Source organism: Atractosteus spatula, chromosome 7 (assembly GCF_055471065.1).
Source record: "Atractosteus spatula isolate fAtrSpa1 chromosome 7, fAtrSpa1.hap1, whole genome shotgun sequence".
Lineage (NCBI taxonomy): Eukaryota > Metazoa > Chordata > Actinopteri > Semionotiformes > Lepisosteidae > Atractosteus > Atractosteus spatula.
The window spans coordinates 27310913-27334722 of record NC_142712.1 but is presented as its reverse complement, the minus strand read 5'-3'; the positions used below and the strand labels follow the sequence as shown (position 1 = coordinate 27334722).

Genomic DNA, 23810 nt, shown 5'->3' with positions numbered 1-23810 from the left:
CGTTATGCTCCTATTCTTTTTATGCTCAGCTACTAAGATTTCCCTTCAGTGGTAAAATTCCATAAAAATATTCAATACTTAAATGGGCACAGTAAAGACATTAAATATACATATACATACTGTATACAGTACAGTATTCAGTCTGGATTTGAATACTGAGATTGACTCGGCATCCCGAATATAGGGTGGGAGACTGTTCTATAAGCTACGGGCCCTGTAACTAAAGGCTTTAACGCCAACTGTTTTTTTTATTAATGTGTGGAATGTGAAGAAGACCTGCATTATGTGATCTAAGCATGCGACTTGGATGGTATACATTAATAAGTTCCATTAGATAGACAGGTGCCTGACCTCTGAGAGCCTTGTAAGTAGAAGGATTTTGAAGTCCGCCCTGTACCTGACAGGAAGCCAATGAAGAGAGCTAAGTATGGTATATACTGTATATATAAATGGTTGTACTTTCTGCTCCTAGTAACAATTCTAGCTTCTGCATTCTGAATTTACTGTAAGGTGTTGAAAGAGTGGTGGGTGCTCACTGATAGTAGGGCATTGCAGTAGTCTAACCTGCTGTATACAAGAACATGTATTAATTTCTCTGTGTCTTGAGTGGAGAGAAACGGCCTTAGTTTTGCAATATTTCTTAACTGTAGGAAGCATGTTTTCAAAACTGTTTTAACATGAAAAATGAGAGCCTTGTGTCTAATATGACGCCCAGGTTATGCGCTGAGTCTTTGAGGCAAATTTAATTCGAGTTAAGTGCTGAAGTTATAGTAGTCCTATCAGTATTGTTGCCTCCAAACAACAGAACCTCAGTTTTATCAGAGTTGAGTAACAAAACGTTTTAATAAGTCTTTATTTCATTAATGCAATTAACTAAAGTGATAATAGAAGAGTTGTCATTAGGTGTAAATGAAATGTATATAAGTGTAATCAGCATATTAATGAAAGTTAATATTGTTTTCGTATTATCCTACCTAGTGGCAGCATGTAGAGAGAGAACAATATCAGTCCCAGCACTGATCCCTGTGGTACCCCAAATTGAACTGGTGACATTGACGAAGCAGTACAATTATTAGATATTTGAACATAATGAAAGCGATTAGTTAAATATGAAGTAAACCACCTAAGGATGGTTCAACATAAGCCAACCTCAAACTCAAGCCTGTGTAACAAAACAGAGTTGTCAGGTGTGTCAAAGGAAGAACTAAGATCTAAAAGCACAAGTACTGTTGAATTCCACGCGCCAGTAGCTAACAGAATATAATTTAAGACTCTTGTTAATGCAGTTTCAGTGCTGTGGCCTGGGCAGAAACCATACTGGAATTTCTCAAGTATATTATTTGAGTTCAGATATGATTGAAGTTGGGCCACAACTATTCTCTCAAGAATTTTAGATAGAAATGGGACGTTTGAGACAGACCTGTAGTTGTAAAGAACAACCGCTACCTTAATTTGGTCAGGTACAATACCTGATGCAAGGACTGTGTTCATCATACTAATTATAGGTCCTGCCAGTACTTCGAGGGAATCTTTGACTAGCTGAGTAGGAATGGGATCTAGCGGACAGGTGGTTGGCTTTGTTTTAATGATTAATTTCTTGAGTTCTTGTTCATTAACTAATTGAAAAACACTAAAGGAGTGCTCTTTTGCAGCTTATTTGATTGGGTTTAAAGTCTGATCGTGTTAATTTTATCGCTAAAGAAGCTAATGAAATCGTCACTACTAAAGTTAGATGGTGCTATAGAATCGGTCTTATTTGTAAGATTAGCTATTGTCTATTGTAGCGAGGGTTATTTTTATTGCTTTCTATAAGTTCAGAGTACTAAGCTGAATGAACTCTATATAGAGCTTTCTTATATTGTTGCAGGCTATCAGTCCATGCCGACTTGAATACTTGCAAACTAGTAGACCTCCATTTGCTTTCTAGTTTACGGCACTCCTGTTTAAGGGATTGTGTGTGATCATTATACCATGGAGAGTGTCTAGCGGTTTTGACTACCTTAGTCTTTAACGGGGCAATTTCTTCAAGGGCCTGTCTGACCACATAATTATAGTTATGTGTGATTTCATGAATGTTACTACTGGAGATAAAGCTAGCATTGTTCATCGTGTTCTTGAAATTTAATGAAGTACCCCCGTTGATGTGTCATGTTGAAATAGTCTTCTCCTTGGCAGCTATCAAGGACAGTCAAATCTCAAAAGTAATTAAAGAGTGGTCAGAAAAAGAGTTATTGATGGGATGGACTAGTACATGATGAATATCATCTCTATGAGTGATAATTAAGTCTAGTGTATGATTATATATGTGTTTTGGTCCTCTTATATGCTGACTACAATGTACAGAGTCAAGGAGAGACAGGAAATGTTTACTGAAGGTGTCTGTCTAACACTGTCTAATTTAATAACTAAGTCAGAGAGCAGTTTACCAAATTCGGCAAGAAACAATGCATATGGTCCTGGGGGTCTGTACACTAAAAGAATGTATGTAGATGATTCGGGTGCCATTTTAAGAAGCATTGCTTCAAATGTGTGAAAGTCATTAATAGTTTTTAATTCAATTCTTAGGGACTCACTGAAGATGGCTGCTAGGCCACCTCCACGCACTGAGCAAAGAGCTTTCTGTAGAAAAGTATAGCCATTAGGTGAGCCTTCAACTAAAGGAATAGTTTCAGTGGGTCTAAGCCAGGTTTCTGTTACTAGGCACAGGTCAGAGTTGGTATCAAGCATCATATAATTAACCAGGACTATTTTGTTTCCTAGTGAGCAAACATTTAACAGTGATAATTTTATGGTAGTTTCATGTTTTAACTGATTTAGGTTTACCAGTGGAATGGAGATTAAATTGTCAACACAGGAGCCCTTAAAGGAGCATCTGAGTTCTAATCTAGGTCTAGTGATAGTTGCAATACTCTGTCTACTCACACTCATATCAGGTTCAGAATAGTAATGTGATTGATGGGATGCCGTGTGGTAGAGAACCTGGGTCGGTACAGGAGGTGAACTAGAGGTGGGAGTACAGACAGCACACAATTTAAGTCATCTCAATAGCATTTCCAAAAACTCCCAAGGGAGGCTCCTCAGTGAGCCCGCACCTGGAACTCGGCTTGCCCTTCACCACAGCCCTAAAGCCTCAGGACTACAGCATAACAGTTACTGTATATCTTAAGGTAAATGCATCACAAAACACTACTTTCTACAGCACATTATTTGTGCAATTAAAGGTGGTCCAATTATTGAGTTAGTCTTTTTTATTAAGGTATGTTCTATTTAAAACATAACATTTCCTTCACAGCTTATACTATTTTTTTAAAATGTCAGTCATGTGAATCGAATACGTGACAACAATTACAATCCCCAGTGTGCCACACATAAACATCACAACCACAGATATGCCAAAACAATAGCTTACAAGTCAATGAACTGCGGTATGATCAGTATCCTGTATAAATATACTGTAAATACAGTGAATACAGTATGATAGTGTATGGTTTTAAGGCTAGTACAGTATGTCTTAAATATATTGTTCATAAATCAAAATCTAAAGTAAAATTGTTTCCAAATTACTTGTTGCTGAAATTAATGTTAAGATAAAATTATTCTAATGTGGATGTAACCTGAAAAAAGCACATCATGTACACAACAAGCTATAATAATAATCTATGTTATATATATTCAGCTGAGTAATTTTGCTTTGTGAAATAGCCCTACTTTTATTTTTAACATTCATTTAGTATTTAACATACTGTGATATACAATACAAAACTAATAAAAGTCACAATTATATACAAATAAAATTATATAATTGGAGAAAAAAATTCCCCACAGTGCTGGGCACTGTCTGGGATTTGAAACCAGGCGTTTCACATGGCAAGCACTTGCAATATTACAGTATGCAACTATAATTTAATAATTGATGGAGAGTTGCTGCTGTAGCCTTAAAAAGCTAACAGGAGCAAACTACTACATTTTGAATACTTTGTAGTTGTGTTAACATTTTTTAAACCTGAAGAAGTTATCAGTTTCTCATTGTGTCCTTTTTAGATCAATAGTAAATTAACTAAACAACATTTGAAGAGAATGTCTTCTGTATTGTAATTGAATTGGTACGTTTGTTACAACGCATCCACCTATCCATCCATTTTGTAACCGCTTTATGTATAGTGACCACTAAGCTAAAAGAAACATTTTGCACAAGTTCAGTAAAAGAATAAAGTGTTAATATATATGGCTTTTTTGTTTTCTAGTTGGGGCAGTGATCTCTGCAGGTACTGGCAATGTTCACACCTGCTAGCTTTAGTGGGTTGCCAAGGTGATATACTGTAGGCTACTGGCTTACTTGCTGGTGGTCAAATGACAGTTATAATTTAATATTAAGCATACTGTGATGTATGAATACAATTATAACATAGTAAACAAATAAAATTTTATTATTAGACAAAGATTTGTCCCAGTGGGATGAGCATTGGCCAGGATTCATACCCAGGCATCGCATGACAGCCCAGAATCTGTAGACAATTATGTTTTTTTCACTTTTAACTGGGGTATGAAAAAATCTGTTTCCTTTGAAACATGTACTGTCATATTTGGTTTCTGGCTACAGAATGAGACTTTATACTTACCAGCATAAAACCCATTTATAGGTATTGTTTTCTGTTTTGAGAACCTCTGGCCTTCTGCAGCACAAAATACTACATATTGTCATGCCTAGGCTGGCAGTGGCTTTAAAACTTCTTGCCCTCCAGTTGACTCCATGAGAACGTGATCACAATTGATAATATTAAATGCTCGATTCACTGTTAGACCAGTGCTCTGACATTTGAGCTTCCATGAGTTGACTGGCAATCAGCTCTACACTCAAAAACTGTGCAGAACTGAAATCCTAGACTCACCAGCACTGGCCCAGCAGAAAAGCCCAGTACCTTCAAGATACCTTGACAGCCTGATTCCCCAGGCAGCCTTTAATTCATCAGACCACCTACCTGTATTTGTTCTCCAGTCAGCCTTGCCTATCCTCTGTTTTCCTGCTCCCTCAGCTCTCCCAAATACATATGAAAAAAAAACAATGCCCTGTGCTTGGGTTCCTGCCTGTCAGTTCACCTGAAGCACTGCACTGCAGCAGCAGTGGTGAAGCACATATTCCTTTTTATTCTTAAGGTATTGTGAGGATGCACGGGGTGTGTGCATTGTGGGGGAAAGCTCTAGAGAGAGATACATTGCCTTGGTAACTACAACTGAGAGAGTGAGTGATAATAATAATTCCTTACAATTATATAGTGCTTTTCTGGACACTCCACTCAAAGTGCTTTACTCCCCACCACCACAAATATGCAGCATTCACCTGGATGACATGATGGCAGCCGTAGTGTGCCAAAACGCTCATCACACATCAGCTATCAGCTGGGAGGAAAACAGAGTGACAAAGCCAATTCATACTGTACGTGGGGATTACTAGGAGGTCATGATTGGTAAAGGGCAATGGGAAATTTGGTCAAGACACCGGGGTTACACCCCTATTCTTTTTAAGAAGCACCTTGGAATTTTTAATGACCACAGAGAGTTAGGACCTCGGTTTTACGTCTCATCCAAAGAATGGTGCCTTTTTACAGTATAGAGTCCCCATCACTATACTGAGGCATTAGTTCTGAAATGGCTGTTGACCTGAGAGGAAGTTAGAGATTAGGTCTCCTGTATGTGGAAGCTCAACAGTGAGAGAGTAAGGCTGAAGCAACACAACAGCGGGTGTGAGATGCTGCTGGTGAGGGCACTGTTAGCTGAGTGCATCTGCCTCATGAGAGTGAGGTAGAAGGTAGACTGAGGCTGCAGCTATAACCCTGTAGAGGGGGTGATTGACAGTGACAGTCTTGCAGGAGATTGTGTAGAGAGAAGCCTGAAAGGGACCAGTAAAAGTAAGAGCATTTTGTCAGGAGGAGACTGACAAAAGAAATGGATCCTCAGAATATCAAAGATTTAAAGTGTGAGTACCAGAATGATGGGTATAATTAAGGGACCCTTTCCTAGGTGATATACTCTAGGGTATCGGGAAAGAGAGTAGGGTCTGTCTTGCCACCGGCCTCTGGGGTGGATACAGTAGTGGTCAGCCACAATGAAGGTGTGCAGTAGCTGTCAGGCACAGGGAAGTTGCACTAGTAGCTGCGGTGTGAGAATGCAATTGTGGCAGGGTAGGAGTTTAGGGTGTTCCAATAGCTGCAACAACGCAACTTGAGTCATGACAGTGACCCACCAGAGTGGTTATATGTATGTGTTAGTGTGAGACAGTGTGCTGAGTCTTGGCACAAGAGAGAGGTGCCCTGAAGAGATTTGGGTTGATAGATAAAGAGTCCTGAGTGCGAGAGTGAGGCACTGCAGACATTGTGTATGTGAGACCCAGCCTGGTGGTATCAGGTGAGGGTACCAGCAGCTGGAAGCAGTAAGTCTCAGGCTGCCTGGTCTTGGACAAACAGCAATACACGAGTGAAGGGCCCAAAGTTTTCAGTGTATGTGATGTCATGGATCTGGGCTACCCCCACCAGGGTGCCAGTGTCAGCACAACTCTCAGAGGAGTGTGGAACAGGTGCAGAAAAGGTTCCTCAGGTCCATATCCTTCCCAGTCTACCAAGTATTGAAGAGAGCCCCGATGCCAGCGAGAATCCAAGATTTTATTGACAGTGAAGGCTGGTAGACCATCAATCAGTCGCGGTGGAGGTAGACAAGGTTGTAGTTTGTCAAGAGGAGATCTTTGAAAAGGCTTGAGAACAGAGACATGGAATGTAGGGTGAATCCTGAGAGTAGGGGGGAGAGCCAGGCGGTATGAGACAGGCGTGACGAGGGCCGATGTAACGAGGTCCCAGCTTGTTTGAGGATTGTCTTAGGGGAAGATTCCTAGTGGAAAGTCAGACAAGTTGCCATTTTCAGAGATGGGGAAAGCTGACTTCTTGTAGTGTTGCGCTGTTCTCTGGAGAGAAAGTTTGGCGGTCTTCCATACCTTCTGAAGAGCGGATATATATTCCTGGACGGAAGAGACCTCAGTGTCGGAATCTGGGAGAAGAGGGGATTGATAACCCAGAGCACAGTAGAAAGGGGACATAACAGTAGAAGAAGTGGTTAGAGACTTGTGTGTGTATTCAAGGAAGTAAGGAAGTAAGGAAACCCAGTCATCTTGGGTGGCCAAAATATGAGCCCTTAGAAATCTCAGGAGCTTTTGGTTGATTCTCTTGGTCTTTCCATTGGCCTCAGGATGATAACCCGAAGTGTGCGATAACCCGAAGGCTAACAGAGATTTGCAAAATGCTCTCCAGAATCTTGAGATGAATTGGGGGCTTCTGTCCAAAACCACATCTTTAGGGATGCCATGGAGCCTAAAGACATGGTGAACAAATAAGTCTGCCATCTCCCAAGCGTAGAGTAGAGTGGGTAGTGGAACAAAATGGACTGACTTAGAAAACCTGTCCACAATGACCATAATTACAGTGTTACCTTGACTCTCCGGAAGGTCAGTCAGGAAATCCATGGAGGTGTGGGACCAGGGGTGCTCGGGAACTGGGTGGGGTTGAAGGAGGCCGTCCTTCTTAAACCGAGGGGTTGTGACTCTGGCACATACGGTACAGGCTCGCACATTCTCTCCGACATCAGATTTCATAGACGGCCACCAGACGTCCCTTAAGATCAAGTTGAGGATACACTTAGAGCCTGGGTGATCGGCAAAATGGGAATCGTGACCCCATTGTAAAACTGCTGACTGGACCCGATTGGTGATGAAAAGTTTGTCCGGGGGCACTGTGGTGGAACTGTATTGCCAACCAATGCACTTCTAACCTGCTCTTCGATATCCCATCTGATGGCAACGAGGATCTTACTGGGCAGCAATGAAGAGTTAGGGCACTTTTTCTAGTTCAGGAGGATCAAAGAGGCATGAGAGATCATCAGCCTTCAAGTTCTTGGAGCCTGGCAAGTAGGTGATCACAAAGCGGAATTGGGAGAAGAATAGGGACCATCTGACTTGGCGGGGATTAAGACATTTGGCCGATTGGATGTAGGGCAGGTTCTTGTGATCCATTATGATGGTAAAGGGATGTTGTGTGCCTTCTAACCAATGTCTCCACTCCTCAAGGGCGTGCTCGATGGCTAATAACTCATGGTTACCCACGTCATTGTTTACCTCAGCAGGAGAAAGCCTCTTGGAGAAGAAGGCGCAAGGGTGGAGTATTCCCTTATCCCCATGGCTTTGTGAGAGAACTGCCCCCACACTATGAACTGAGGCATGAACCTCAACCACAAAGGTTAATGAAGGATCTGGGTGATGGAGGAGTGGGGCTGAAGTAAAGAGGTGCTAGAGGTAGAGAAAAGCCTTGTTAGCCTCGGGATTCAATTTGTTCTTTACATGTGAGTGAGGTGATGGGAGCCACCACAGAGCCAAAATTGCGGATAAAGCGCCGGTAAAAATTTGCAAACCCGAGAAAACATTGAATTTGCTTTAGGTTCTTGGGGATTGGCCAATCCCTGATAGCTGTTAATTTGGATGTAGCCGAGGAATTGCACCCTGAAAACGTGAAACAGACATTTCTCCCGTTTGGCGTAAAGTTTGTTGCGGATATGCCTGGATAATACCTCTTGGACATGGTGAATGTGTTCTTGGGGATTGTTAGAAAAGATTAAGATGTCATTAAGGTAGACCAGAAGGTATTTATGGATGATGTCTCGAAAGATGTTGTTCATAAATGCTTGGAATACTGCGGGTGTGTTGACCAGACCGAAAGGCATTACCTGGAACTCATAGTGGCCATGAGTAGTCATAAATGCCATTTTCCACTCATCCCCTTCTCTAATGCAAATTAAATTGTATGCGCCTCGAAGGTCTAATTTTGTGAATATAGTGGCACTGAACACTGATTCTAGAGCTGACGGAATCAAGGGAAGAGGATAACAGTTTTTAATAGTTATCTCGTTTAAGCCCCTGTAGTCAATGCAGGGTCTAAGGATACCATCTTTCTTCTGAACACAGAAAAACTGAACCAGGCAAGCTGCAGGAAGTCTGGTCACATGATCTGCCAGTTGCTGAATGGATGCATGGAGCTGAATCAGTGCGTGAGAATTTTGACTAAGGACAGAGTGAATTGTATTGCATTCCACGGGGTCCATGTTTCGGCTCAGTATTCTGTAGTGAAACAAAGTCAAGGTTGTTTAGGACCCCTATGCGGTATCTGTACTGATATTAAGTATGGATTAGCAAAGAGGAAAAAAGCCAGGAGTACTTAGCCGAGGCATCAAATCCGAAATTGTAGTCATTGGGAAAGCGCAGGTCGAAATCCGGTAAGTCAAATACTAACAGGACACAGTTCAGGAAGCGAGAGAAGGAGCTCCACGGGAATGCCCAATACTGAGCATTGCACTGAAGGTAAGGCATTCTTAAGTATAGTGAGAACCTGGAGGTGTGGTAATAGCTAAGAGGTGTGATTGGATAATTAGATTAATTGCCGGCATTTGCCAGAATTGGAAGGTGCATGATTCTGATTATCGGGAGCCATGTCTGTCTGGCGCTGGTGTTAGTTCTGATTACTAAGAGCCGTGACAGCAATCTGAACATTCACTCAAGCTCTCAGCGTTCCTCTGAGCCTGTGGAAATGATGTCAGGATGCCAGGATGCCTCTCAATTAGACCAAATATCTTTCAATCTAATAATAAATCAAGGAACCGGTCTACCTAATTAACTGTCTATTTAAGCTAGATCACTGCACTGTGTCACTGTTCTGACATTCATGCAAAAATCTGCTTTGCTCTTCACTTGCTATTTTTCTGACCTACACTCCTATGAATTCTTCTGGGGCACTGACTCAGCAGAGTCTGTGTTTTTTCCAGTTTCCGCCAGCTCATTTAACATTTCTCTGCTGGCCAATTTGTTTTTTCAGAAACTGTCTTTATTGAGGTTTTCTGACTTTCATGATCTCCCACTGTAGCATTCTAGTCTCAATATCCACATGCCTGCACCACCTGTCTCCACAATCTCATAGCCACCCTCTACCTCTTCAGCCAATCATCACTCTGGAGCATGGGACAGCAGTATGACAGCAGCTGCAGCACAATGTAATATGTTCAGTGTGTCTCTAACAGATGAAATAGGAATACCTAAAACCATATACAGAGTGTGGAAACAGAGAAGTCACCATTTATGTAAATCTTGTTAACCTTGAGAATATACAGTATCATTTATTATAAATTATCATTAGCTTAAAAATATTCAGTTCCTTAAACAAATTGCATTACTTTATATTATCCTTCTGTAACAGACTCATCCTATTTCATATATGTTCAGTTTTCATAACGAGCCTCTACGCCCAGGTGTGATTTTGATACCTTCACAGAGTCAGTTTCTGGTCTCTTTCCACAGATGCTGGAGTACCAGTGTACCTGTATGAGTTCAATCATCGCCCAAGTGTTTATGGAGAGAAAAGACCCAGCTTTGTAAACGCAGACCACGTAGATGAGGTTGGCTTTGTCCTTGGAGCATGTTTCTGGAGTGGAAATGTTCAAGTTGATGGTAATACTTATTATGTAAAGAAGTAAAAGTAAATTTTTATGCATGCAAAGGGGGAAGTTCATAAGAACTAATGTATGCTTGTTATTTGAAATAATAATATTGAAAAATGAAGGAAGCTGGAGTTTGTTTATGACAGTGAACAATGTGTGGGAATACACTGTCAAACTCCAGTGTCTCCCTGGCACACCTACAGCATCTGTATCAGCATCAGCTTCTGTCAAGTGCTGCTGGAAACCGCAACCAGCAGCCTCTGCTTTTTAAGTCTGCTTTCTCAGAGCCCAGATGGATGACATAGATTCAATTCCAGTTGCATTTCATATACCTCTGCGTCATTAAGACTACAGTACCATCTCGGCTACACCAGCAGACAAACAAACTTTCTTCTAATGACCCCAGTCACACAGCACTCATACAGTAGACACTGTACAGCTTTTTCCTTACACTTAAGCAGCATTACAGCTGATGGCTCTCAGCTAATCAGCCACACTGCATTACTTGTGGCATACACACAAACACATGCACACATGGATGCTGTCACTTTCTCTCACCAGCTCTTGCAGCTGCCCATATCTCTCTCAGCCTGCATGACTCTCTTTTGCAGTGGATTTGGGAAAGTTCTCAACTAACACGCATTGCAGCATTCATTTTCTCTCACTATAACTTATTAAACTATCAATTTCCTACAGCTGCAGCTTCCTATACAGACACAGCCTATCATAACTGCATTTCAGTCAAACTTGATCTTGGAATTTGGAGGAACCTGAGCTCAAAAGAAGGAGGAATAAGGCACTAATCTGGAAGTTTACCCAGAATGTGAGATGTGATGATTAAAAACTAATTAGAGACAGCTTTTGGGGAACGACCAATTTGTGAAGAATTGTAGTCTCTGATTAATTTTAGCTTAGAAATAGTTTCTTTACAATTGTCAGGATTTACATTAGTCTATTTTAATAGTTGTATCCAACACATAAGAAAATAAAAACATTTTGCAAAGGAATTGAGGCCATTCGATCCACATTGCTTGTTTTGTTTTAGTAGTAATTGATCTGAGGATCTAGTCATTTCTTAATAGAAGCAATGGTACTCGGTTTCAACAACATGGTTGGGTAGCTTGTTCCAGAGTCCCCCAGCCATTTGTGTTAATAGGTACCTCCTGTTTTCAGTTTTAAATGCATTTCAGCTTACTCTCCCCATTTGTCCTTTTTCCCCATTTGATTTTTTTATTTCTATAGATTATATTTATTTATATATCAATTATGTTTATTATTTGTTTCTATAGACTATAGATGCAGCTACACTATAGATATAGTATCATGGATGAATTTTGTCCAGATCTTAGCAGTGTGGAGGATCAATCAATCAAATGAATCAATCAATCAAAAGGTTTATTTATCAAATCAATCAATCAATCAAGGTTTATTTATCAAATGCACAACAATACAGCATACAGCGGTGGTTGTCGGCAATGAAATGCTTTTTCCGCAAGCTTGCAAGGACAGATAGGACAGAAGTTGGTAGAATTAAGGTTACAGGGTAGAATACAATACATTTGTACAATTTACAATTGACAAGATTTATGCAATGAATAACATATGGAAATATGGTAGGAGTAGGTGTCAGGGAAAGAAAATAAAATGCAGCTGCACCTTATCAGTTTCAAGTGGACTGACTATTTATCAGTAGTCGTTTGGGTAATTGCTGGTGGCTGCCGTGATTGGCTGTTTAGCAGTCTTATTACCTGAAGGAAAAAGCTGTTTTGAAATCTGTTGGCCTTTGTATGTTTTGGTATCATTTTACAGATGGTAGTAGAGAAAACAGATTATGGTTGGGGTGACTGGGGTTCTTAAGAATAGACCTGGCTTTCTTGAGGTAGATATCCTCTATGTTCGGTAGCATGCAGCTGGTGATGTGCTGTGCTGATTTCACCACCCTCTGCAGTACTTTGCGCTCTAAGGAGGAGCGGCTCCCATACTAGGCAGTGATGCAGTCAGTCGGGATACTCTCAATAGTGCACCTGTGGAAGTTATGCAGGATATGTGTCGGCATGCAGAAACTTCTTTAGTCTGTGAAGAAAGAATAGGCGCTGCCGTGCTGTCTTGGCTACGTGGCTGGTGTGGTGGGACCAGGTAAAGTCTTTTGTGATGTTAACACCTAGGGATTTAAAACTGTTGACCCTCTCTGCTGCACACCCGCTGATGTACTGTAAATGGGTGCGTGGTCTGCCCTCTGATGTTTTCTGTAGTCCATGACCAACTCCTTGGTCTTACTGGTATTCAGAGAGAAGTTCTGCAAACTTAATGATGGAGTTTGTTTTGTTCTTGGCGATAAAATCGTGAGTGAATAAGGAGTAGAGGAGAGGGCTGAGCACAGAGCCTTGGGGGGTGCCGATGTTCAGATTAAGGGTGGAGGATGAATTGGTGCCTACCCTTACCACCTGCGGATGACCCGTCAGAAAACCAAGGATCCAATTGCAGAGAGGTGAGCTTAGTCCTAGGTCCCAGAGCTTGGTGACAAGCCTTGAGGGTACAATGGTGTTGAATGCTGAGTTGTAATCACCAAACAGCATTCTCACATACGTGCCATTTTATCTAGGTGTGAGAGGGTAGTGTGTAGAGCAGTGATGGTGTTCTCAGTTGACTTGTTCCGTCGGTATGCAAATTGCAGTGGGTCCAATGTGTCCAGCAGTGAAGAGAAGATGTGTGCTTTGATCAGCCACTCAAAGCACTTCATGATGACTGATCTGAGTGCAACGGAGCGGTAATCATTTAGACAGCTAACCCTGGGTTTCTATGGGATCTTGAAGTAAAAGGGAATGTGTATTGAGTAAAGGAAAGATTGAATTTGTCTGTGAAGACGTCTGCCCTGGATAGCGTCGCAGGCAGGAGCTTTGTGTGGATTTGTCTTCCTAAAAACTTTATACTTGTCAGCTCTGGAGACAGACAGTGGGTATTCCCCCTGGTTTACAATGATTTTCTTAGCTGGTTCTGTGTTATGGACTTCAAACCGAGCATAGAATGAGTTTAGTTCATCAGGGAGAAAGGCATCTTGTGTCGTATTTCTGGGTTACGCTTTTGTAGTCTGTGATGGTGCGAATTCTGTTCCACATATTCCGGGTGTCTCGGTCAACATGATAGCATGGTTCTAGTTTCGCTCTAAAGTTATATTTAACTGTTTTGATGGCTTTTCTGAGGAAAGATCTGGATGTCCATGTCTCCATAGTTAAAAGTGATTGTTCTAGCTTTGAGTTTAGCGCATATTTCACCCATGGTTTTTGATTTGGGTATGTGCGAACTCTAATCCTGGGGACAAGGTCTTCTATGCATTTATTGATATAGCTAGTAGCATAGTCCATGTACAAGTTAATGTTGTTCCCAGCAGTTTCACAAAAAATCTTCCAATCAGTGGTGGCAAAACAGTGACTAGAATCTGATTCATCTGACCAGCACTGAATGGTCCTTGTCAAGGGCTTCTCCTGCTTAAGTTTCTGCCTGTAAGCAGGAAGTAGCAGAATGGAGGTGTGATTGGATTTCCTGAAAGGAGGTCGGGGGAGGGCTTTGTAGCCGTCCTGGAAGGGAGTGTAAACATTAATCAACATGTTTGTTCTGCGCGTTGGGCAATTGATATGCTGATTCAGGTTAGGCATGGTTTTCTTCAGGTTCGCTCAATTGAAGTCCCCTACTGTGATGAATGCGCCCTCGGGTTATGAGTTCTCGTGTCTGTTTAGGTGTCCGAGTAGTTCATCCAGTGCTTTTGTGGTGTTTGCCCACGGTGGAATATACAGCGCTGTGTAGATAGAACAGGCAACATTTTATTGTCAGGTGTTCAAGATGTGGAGAGCATGACAATGAAATAGTCTCCATGTCTGCGCACCAAGAGTTATTAACCATGAAGCACACCCCTCCGCCCCTGATCTTCCCCGAGTCCATTGTCCTGTCCTGACGATGGATAGAAAAACCTCTTGGGAGGATAGTGGTGTCCAGAATAGACGGGTCAAGCCAGGTTTTAGTAAACGCTAGCATATTGTAGTTCTTAATGTCCCTTAAGCAAGCCTTGCTCTCCACTCGTCCAGTTTGTTGTCAAGTGACTGAACAAGCAAGAAGTATGCTCAGAAGTGGAGGGCGATTGCTGCACTGTCTCAGTCTAAACAAGACACCTGCCCACTTACCTCTCTTCCTGCGTTGCCGGTGCTTTTCTCCAGGAACAGGTACAGGTAAGACTCCATAGTCCAGGTAGTCCAGGTAATCCATCATTATTTTTGGTGCAAATCTACTTATGCTGATAGACAATCTGATGTCCATTAGCATTTGTTGGTCATAGCTGATCACCAAACAAGCAGTACGTACAGTTAGCAGTATGGAAAACAACATAAAGTACAGAAATAGACAGAAACAAACGAGAGCTCGTGGGACAGCAGCCTTCCCTGTCGGCGCCATCTTAGTTCACCAAGTACCTTTACTAGATAAGCTACTTGGGATCATATCAGATCTCAGATGTTAAGTGTGGTTAGGTATGGTCAGCAAAGGGGTGGGAGGAACATCAGATTGTTGGTAATAATTTGCCAAAAGGTTCTTCAAAAGATTGACAGGTGCTGTGGATCAGAGTATTTGGAGGGTTGCTTTAACCTCCAGGCAGTCATGCACGTGTTCTAGGAGATCAGCACATGTGTCTAAATCTTACATCCTGTTTAAAGCCCTTCCGAATGTAAGACACACAGCACATGTCCTGGATGTAACTGAAACATAAAATTGTAACTGTCCAAGATGTAAGATGTAATATAAAATACGTCTTGTGATCTAGTGATAATCACCACACTGGCTATAAATGATTGTGTTCTCTGAAAGCACAATTAGGTTAATGTGATAATTAGTACGATGCTTCACATCCCAAATTCAAGATAACAGTGAGATTGATCTGTGTGTATTCAAATCAGGACTGCTTAGTTTTATAAAAATTGATGATTTTATTAAGAATAAAAAATACCAATAAAAGGCTTATGAAAAGAGCTGAGGAAATGGTTGAAAATGAGAGAATTCTAAAAGTGAAAATTGCTAAGATATAACTTATGTTTTGGATATCGTGGAAGTAGTCATCACCTGATCCATAAGGATTCTTCAATGCAAGGAGCTGTGTGAACTGGCTTAGGAGCTGTGAAGTTCAAGTAGGTGAGATGCTAGCTGGAGAGGGTGGAGCAATGTATTGCGCTTTGCCTCCCTCGCCCAGGGCTCTTGGCTACTTCTTCTCTTTGGCATATTAGTTAGAATCACCAGGCCCACTTAGTTCTCAGACAAATAGTAGTGTCTGTGCAATACTTATCTCTCCTTGAGAGGAAGGTTCCCACTCCTTCTTGACTTTGTGGAACCACAAAGGATAACAGTGCATCATTATTCAGAGATGTAGGCATGCAGACTTATTTGTTAGCAAGAATCAGATACTATGATTTACAGTGCTTTAGAAGGTGTCACGCCCCACACTCTCCCTCGCAAATGCCGTTCCATTCCTGTCACACCCCACACTCTCCCTCGCAAACGGCGTTGCATTCCCAGAACCACTGTTTCACAATCTCATTCCTAATTGAACCCATCACATTCCCACATGCACTAGATTCCACAAATTCTCACTCCCTAACCAATTATCCAACCACATCCCTTTCCTTTCAGTATTTAAACTCCCCTCACACACCTACCCATGCTCACTATGGAGAAGCCCCTTGTAGTATTCTCCTGTGTGCGTTTCTAAGCCTTTTGACTGATCTCCCGTTGCTAAATCTTTGCTCCCGCCTTTGGAACATTCCTTTTGGATTTCGTCTTTTGGATTGTCCCTTTGCTACTCTGCAGTCTGTGGGATTCATGGTCACTTATAAGGATCCTCTTATTCTACCAGTAGGTTCCCTGACAGAAGGTGCCATGCTTTGGTTGAGATATGGCTCTGAAAATCCTGATTGCCTGGCTGTTAATGATCTACAGATGCAGCCATTCAAAGTGAGCGGTACAGACACGTACCGCAGGCAAGATGACACAGGGTACCGCGGTGCGTGATTGGTTGACCGACAGGGGCACTCGTGGTCCGTTGGTCTGTTGTAGAAAGACTTACTGTAAACGTCTTTACTGTGCCCGTTGTAGATATTGAATTTTACCACTGAAGGGAAATCTTAGTAGCTGAGCATGAAAAGAATAGGAGCATACTGTAATGTGTGTGAAGGCCATAAACGATATTAATTTTGGAACGTAAACATACAGTATATAGCTGGTCTTGGTACTTTAAAGAAAAAAATACACACCAGTATTCCATTTCTCCCTAAACATTGTGAGCTTCGAAGTCTTTAACTAACGTGATACCGGAGTCAACAAGCATACTTTTAGAATTTGATTAAAAGGGAATATAATATGGAATCGCGTATCTCAAGAAATTAATAACGGTATGATTATATCCATGTACTGCGGCAGGGCTGTGTAGGGCTGTTTCGCCTGCCTGTTCATGCGAGCTGTCTTGTAGCCTACTGGTCTAGGTGCGTGACTACCAACTGGCAGGTTGTGTGTTCGAATCCAGCTGGTGCTGGACCTTCCAGTTTTATTTATTTATTTTTTAATCGCGTAACATAAACATATTACCGTATGCAAACTGTACTGTATACAATATGTATATGTATATTTAATGTCTTAACTGTGCCCGTTTAAGTATTGAATATTCATATCTAATTTTACCACTGAAGGGAAATCTTAACATAAACATACAGTATATGGCTGGTCTCGGTACTTTAAAGAAAAAAATACACACCAGTATTCCATTTCTCCCTAAACATTGTAAGCTTCGAAGTCTTTAACTAACGTGATACCGGAGTCAACAAGCATACTTTTAGAATTTGATTAAAAGGGAATATAATATGGAATCGCGTATCTCAAGAAATTAATAACGATATAATTATATTCATGTTGCAAAAGAACTGCAACGGACATAAAAACTCCCTTGCTTTTAACAGAGCGTTCCATAATTTCTAACTACGAAAATGCCAGGTGAAAGGATTTGTAAACATATTTTGTTAAAGCAAGTCAGTTTTTTCTGCAACCCATAAAATACATTTTTCCAAGAAAGTTTAGCCTTTGTCACTAATGAAACCACTAAATAAAGACATAAATATAGAAATCTTAAGATTTGTTTTATTTAATGTTGGTAGCAGGATGAACTGTCAGAGTGTATATTTTGTCGCAAAGTTGCTGCAAGATGTTAACAGTGAAAAAGGTATTTAGAAATGAGTTATTTCAAGATGAAAAAGAAAACATACACGAAACATGGTTTCATTACGACCAGAATCGGTCTTGAGATATTTTTAACTTGATTTACAGTATTTGAGAGGTATGTCTTAACACCGATACTACAGTGCTTAAGTACTGCTCACGTATATGTTTCTAGGTTTATATTATGCATTTCATACGGTCAAATTACTTTTGAGCAACTAATAAGAAGCGCGAATTGGGAATGCGTTTTACTTTCGTTTTGTGCTGGGACCCGTGGATTGATTAGAGATATCAAGTACATACAAGTCATTTTTTAAATGTTGTAGTTCGTCTTGAAAAAATGTTACGAGTACATCATCTATCAACAATCACACAGGTTCTGTTTCCATATTGCGGATTTTGGTTAGGTATTATCAAATCCAGTGGCGCTGTTAGTTTACTGAGTCCCATGTCACATGGTCTGTGATTGAAACCTGTAAAACCGGTTTAACCGGTTTAAGCCAGCACTCTTCAGGTGTGAGGGTCTTCTGCTCAGAATGAAACGCTAAAATGTTTGTGTATATTCTAATGGTAGTGGGGGCAGGGTGTGTGGGAACAGGTTTGGTTGAAATTGCATTGGAGATCTATGTTCTTCACACCTGAAACATTTTCTCTGAAAGCATTTTCTTCGCAGTTTAACCGATCTTGTTACAGCATGTTACAGTTTACTATTATTAACCATATTAATTTTAAGTGCTTAATGTAAAATCTTGTAAAAATATATTTTCATTGTTCAAATATACATTAAGTCTGACTATCATATAATAAGTTAAATACAAAACTAAAGAAAAAATAGGGTTAAATATAATTCAAAATATTTTGCTAACAATGTTAACTGTTTATGAATAATAAAATGTATTAACTAAGGAGTAGGATGGCACAGTTGTTAGTATGTTTTTTGTTTTGTTTCTTTTTCATAAATACAACAGTAGTACCTGATGTCTCAGTGGCTTTCAAAATTAAATTATGCATGCAAACCTGTGAACTAGAAAGATAACTAAGATATCCATCCATTATATTCCATAATATGCATGAAATATATGGCGCTGAAATACAGTATGTGTGACGCAGTGGTGGCCTGACACGGTGAGGTGCCCTGGCAGCTGTGTGATGCAGTGGTGGTCGGGTATGTAGAGGTGCACTGGCAGCTGTGTGTTGTGACGCAGTGGTGGCCTGGCACGGTGAGGTGCGCTGGCAGCTGTGTGATGCAGTGGTGGTCGGGTATGTAGAGGTGCACTGGCAGCTGTGTGGTGTGACGCAGTGGTGGCCTGGTACAGTGAGGTGCGCTGGCAGCTGTGTGGTGTGACGCAGTGGTGGCCTGGCACGGTGAGGTGCGCTTGCAGCTATGTGACGCAGTGGTGGCCTGGCACGGTGAGGTGCGCTGGCAGCTGTGTGATGCAGTGGTGGTCGGGTATGTAGAGGTGCACTGGCAGCTGTGTGTTGTGACGCAGTGGTGGCCTGGCACGGTGAGGTGCGCTGGCAGCTGTGTGGTGTGACGCAGTGGTGGCCTGGTACAGTGAGGTGCGCTGGCAGCTGTGTGGTGTGACGCAGTGGTGGCCTGGCACGGTGAGGTGCGCTGGCAGCTGTATGATGCAGTGGTGGCCTGGCACGGTGAGGTGCGCTGGCAGCTGTGTGATGCAGTGGTGGTCGGGTATGTAGAGGTGCACTGGCAGCTGTGTGTTGTGACGCAGTGGTGGCCTGGCACGGTGAGGTGCGCTGGCAGCTGTGTGGTGTGACGCAGTGGTGGCCTGGCACGGTGAGGTGCGCTGGCAGCTGTGTGGTGTGACGCAGTGGTGGCCTGGTACAGTGAGGTGCGCTGGCAGCTGTGTGGTGTGACACAGTGGTGGCCTGACACGGTGAGGTGCCCTGGCAGCTGTATGATGCAGTGGTGGCCTGGCACGGTGAGGTGCGCTTGCAGCTATGTGACGCAGTGGTGGCCTGGCACGGTGAGGTGCGCTGGCAGCTGTGTGATGCAGTGGTGGTCGGGTATGTAGAGGTGCACTGGCAGCTGTGTGTTGTGACACAGTGGTGGCCTGGCACGGTGAGGTGCGCTGGCAGCTGTGTGGTGTGACACAGTGGTGGCCTGGTACAGTGAGGTGCGCTGGCAGCTGTGTGGTGTGACGCTGTGGTGGCCTGGCACGGTTACATGCGCTGGCAGCTATGTGGTGTGACGCAGTGATGGCCTGGCATGGTGAGGTGCGCTGGCATATAATGAATATATTCATGTGCATCCAACAAAGAGTTCAACGCTAGCAACTACACAAAATCTAAAATATGAGCTCTACTTGCCACTTACAATACCAACAGTACCAGCTAACTTTAGTAGTGACATTTTCATGGATCTTTTTAACAATAAAATTTACAACATCAGACTTCAGACACAATTAAACAGGCCTCAAAAAAGTCTGGTACAAACATTTTCAGCATGGTGAAACATGGTGAACATTTCCACCACTGCATCGCACCACACAGCTGCCAGCGCGCCTCACCGTGCCAGGCCACCACTGCATCACACAGCTGCCAGCGCACCTCACCGTGCCAGGCCACCACAGCATCACACCACACAGCTGCCAGCGCACCTCACCGTACCAGGCCACCACTGCGTCACACCACACAGCTGTCAGCGCACCTCACCGTGCCAGGCCACCACTGCGTCACACCACACAGCTGCCAGCGCACCTCACCGTGCCAGGCCACCACTGCGTCACAACACACAGCTGCCAGTGCACCTCTACATACCCGACCACCACTGCATCACACAGCTGCCAGCGCACCTCACCGTGCCAGGCCACCACTGCGTCACACCACACAGCTGCCAGCGCACCTCACCGTGCCAGGCCACCACTGCGTCACAACACACAGCTGCCAGTGCACCTCTACATACCCGACCAACACTGCATCACACAGCTGCCAGGGCACCTCACCGTGTCAGGCCACCACTGCGTCACACATACTGTATTTCAGCGCCATATATTTCATGGATATTATGGAATATAATGGATGGATATCTTAGTTATCTTTCTAGTTCACAGGTTTGCATGCATAATTTAATTTTGAAAGCCACTGAGACATCAGGTACTACTGTTGTATTTATGAAAAAGAAACAAAACAAAAAACATACTAACAACTGTGCCATCCTACTCCTTAGTTAATACATTTTATTATTCATAAACAGTTAACATTGTCAGCAAAATATTTTGAATTATATTTAACCCTATTTTTTCTTTAGTTTTGTATTTAACTTATTATATGATAGTCAGACTTAATGTATATTTGAACAATGAACATATATTTTTACAAGATTTTACATTAAGCACTTAAAATTAATATGGTTAATAATAGTAAACTGTAACATGCTGTAACAAGATCGGTTAAACTGCGAAGAAAATGCTTTCAGAGAAAATGTTTCAGGTGTGAAGAACATAGATCTCCAATGCAATTTCAACCAAACCTGTTCCCACACACCCTGCCCCCACTACCATTAGAATATACACAAACATTTTAGCGTTTCATTCTGAGCAGAAGACCCTCACACCTGAAGAGTGCTGGCTGTGACGAATTAAACCGGTTTTACAGGTTTCAATCACAGACCATGTGACATGGGACTCAGTAAACTAACAGCGCCACTGGATTTGATAATACCTTACCAAAATCCGCAATATGGAAACAGAACCTGTGTGATTGTTGATAGATGATGTACTCGTAACATTTTTTCAAGACGAACTACAACATTTAAAAAATGACTTGTATGTACTTGATATCTCTAATCAATCCACGGGTCCCAGCACAAAACGAAAGTAAAACGCATTCCCAATTCGCGCTTCTTATTAGTTGCTCAAAAGTAATTTGACCGTATGAAATGCATAATATAAACCTAGAAACATATACGTGAGCAGTACTTAAGCACTGTAGTATCGGTGTTAAGACATACCTCTCAAATACTGTAAATCAAGTTAAAAATATCTCAAGACCGATTCTGGTCGTAATGAAACCATGTTTCGTGTATGTTTTCTTTTTCATCTTGAAATAACTCATTTCTAAATACCTTTTTCACTGTTAACATCTTGCAGCAACTTTGCGACAAAATATACACTCTGACAGTTCATCCTGCTACCAACATTAAATAAAACAAATCTTAAGATTTCTATATTTATGTCTTTATTTAGTGGTTTCATTAGTGACAAAGGCTAAACTTTCTTGGAAAAATGTATTTTATGGGTTGCAGAAAAAACTGACTTGCTTTAACAAAATATGTTTACAAATCCTTTCACCTGGCATTTTCGTAGTTAGAAATTATGGAACGCTCTGTTAAAAGCAAGGGAGTTTTTATGTCCGTTGCAGTTCTTTTGCAACATGAATATAATTATATCGTTATTAATTTCTTGAGATACGCGATTCCATATTATATTCCCTTTTAATCAAATTCTAAAAGTATGCTTGTTGACTCCGGTATCACGTTAGTTAAAGACTTCGAAGCTTACAATGTTTAGGGAGAAATGGAATACTGGTGTGTATTTTTTTCTTTAAAGTACCGAGACCAGCCATATACTGTATGTTTATGTTAAGATTTCCCTTCAGTGGTAAAATTAGATATGAATATTCAATACTTAAACGGGCACAGTTAAGACATTAAATATACATATACATATTGTATACAGTACAGTTTGCATACGGTAATATGTTTATGTTACGCGATTAAAAAATAAATAAATAAAACTGGAAGGTCCAGCACCAGCTGGATTCGAACACACAACCTGCCAGTTGGTAGTCACGCACCTAGACCAGTAGGCTACAAGACAGCTCGCATGAGCAGGCAGCCGAAACAGCCCTACATAGCCCTGCCACAGTACACGGATCTAATCATACCGTTATTAAATTCTTGAGATACGCGATTCCATATTATATTCCCTTTTAATCAAATTCTAAAAGTATGCTTGTTGACTCCGGTATCACGTTTGTTAAAGACTTCGAAGCTTACAATGTTTAGGGAGAAATGGAATACCGGTGTGTATTTTTCCTTGTGATATTTTAAGCTCTAGTTGAATGATAGGTGTCGCATTTTAAATCATTTTCGTAGTTAGAAATAATGAAACGTCCTGTTAAAAGCAAGGAAGTTTTTATGCCCGTTGAAGTAAAACAAAATGCCTGACAAAGTATGGCTTGGACAGATTCCAAGTGCTTGTACAAATGTGCTAAAGAAATTATACTTTGAGTATACAGCTTGTCCAAAGTCATCCATTATTAATACTATTAGTAATATCTTCAGTAAAGGCTTTGATGCATAAATATTTCTGATAAAGGTAGGTTGTGTACTTTTGTCCAACTGAGCAATCTTGCTTTCATAAAATATACCAACATTTTAATGACTGATGATTAACATGCTGTAATACACAGTTCAAAATTAAAGGCTCAAATGCTGTACATGAGAGGTTAAGCTCCCCCTGGCGGTTTTACAAGGCGACGCCGGATAGTTAGTCACGTGACACACGTGAACCGCGTGATACCCCGGTGGGCGTGTCGCGGTATGCCGCGAAATACCTCACCCATTTTGAATGGCTGCATCTGTAATGGCACTTGTAGGAGATTGGAGGTTTTGATTTGTTGTAAATTGAAACAGTGCATTGCAAGACTACTTAATGAGTTTTAGGAACAAAACAGAATAATTTACACTCTCACACATACATTCTTAATACACAATATACAATTTATTGATATAACCAAAACATGCCTAACAAGCAACAAATGTAATAGAATATATTGTTAGATATACTGGGGGTTGTGAAAAAACGTGAATACCAACTTCTTCTGACTCCTCTCTTTTGTGGTCAGACCTTCTTTCCTCTAATTTCCCCTCTTCTATTCCCTTTCCCCTTCTTTCTGGTCTTAATGTGAGCTTACAGATGCAGCCATTCAAAATGAGCTGGGTATGCTCACGCAGTGGGCATATAGCATCAAAACGTGTCATAATGTATCATTTTGCGTCACACTGTGCCCTACCGTATGTAAAT

General features: G+C 41.6%; 1 protein-coding gene across 1 annotated transcript in view; it reads left to right on the top strand.

The window, feature by feature from the left end:
• Positions 1-23810, top strand: part of LOC148830751 (fatty acyl-CoA hydrolase precursor, medium chain-like) — a 93422-nt gene that overhangs the window by 33230 nt on the left and 36382 nt on the right. The window contains exon 11 of the mRNA XM_088919968.1: positions 10382-10531. Within this exon, the coding sequence (XP_088776094.1) occupies positions 10382-10531 (150 nt within the window). The remainder of the gene's footprint in view (positions 1-10381; positions 10532-23810) is intronic.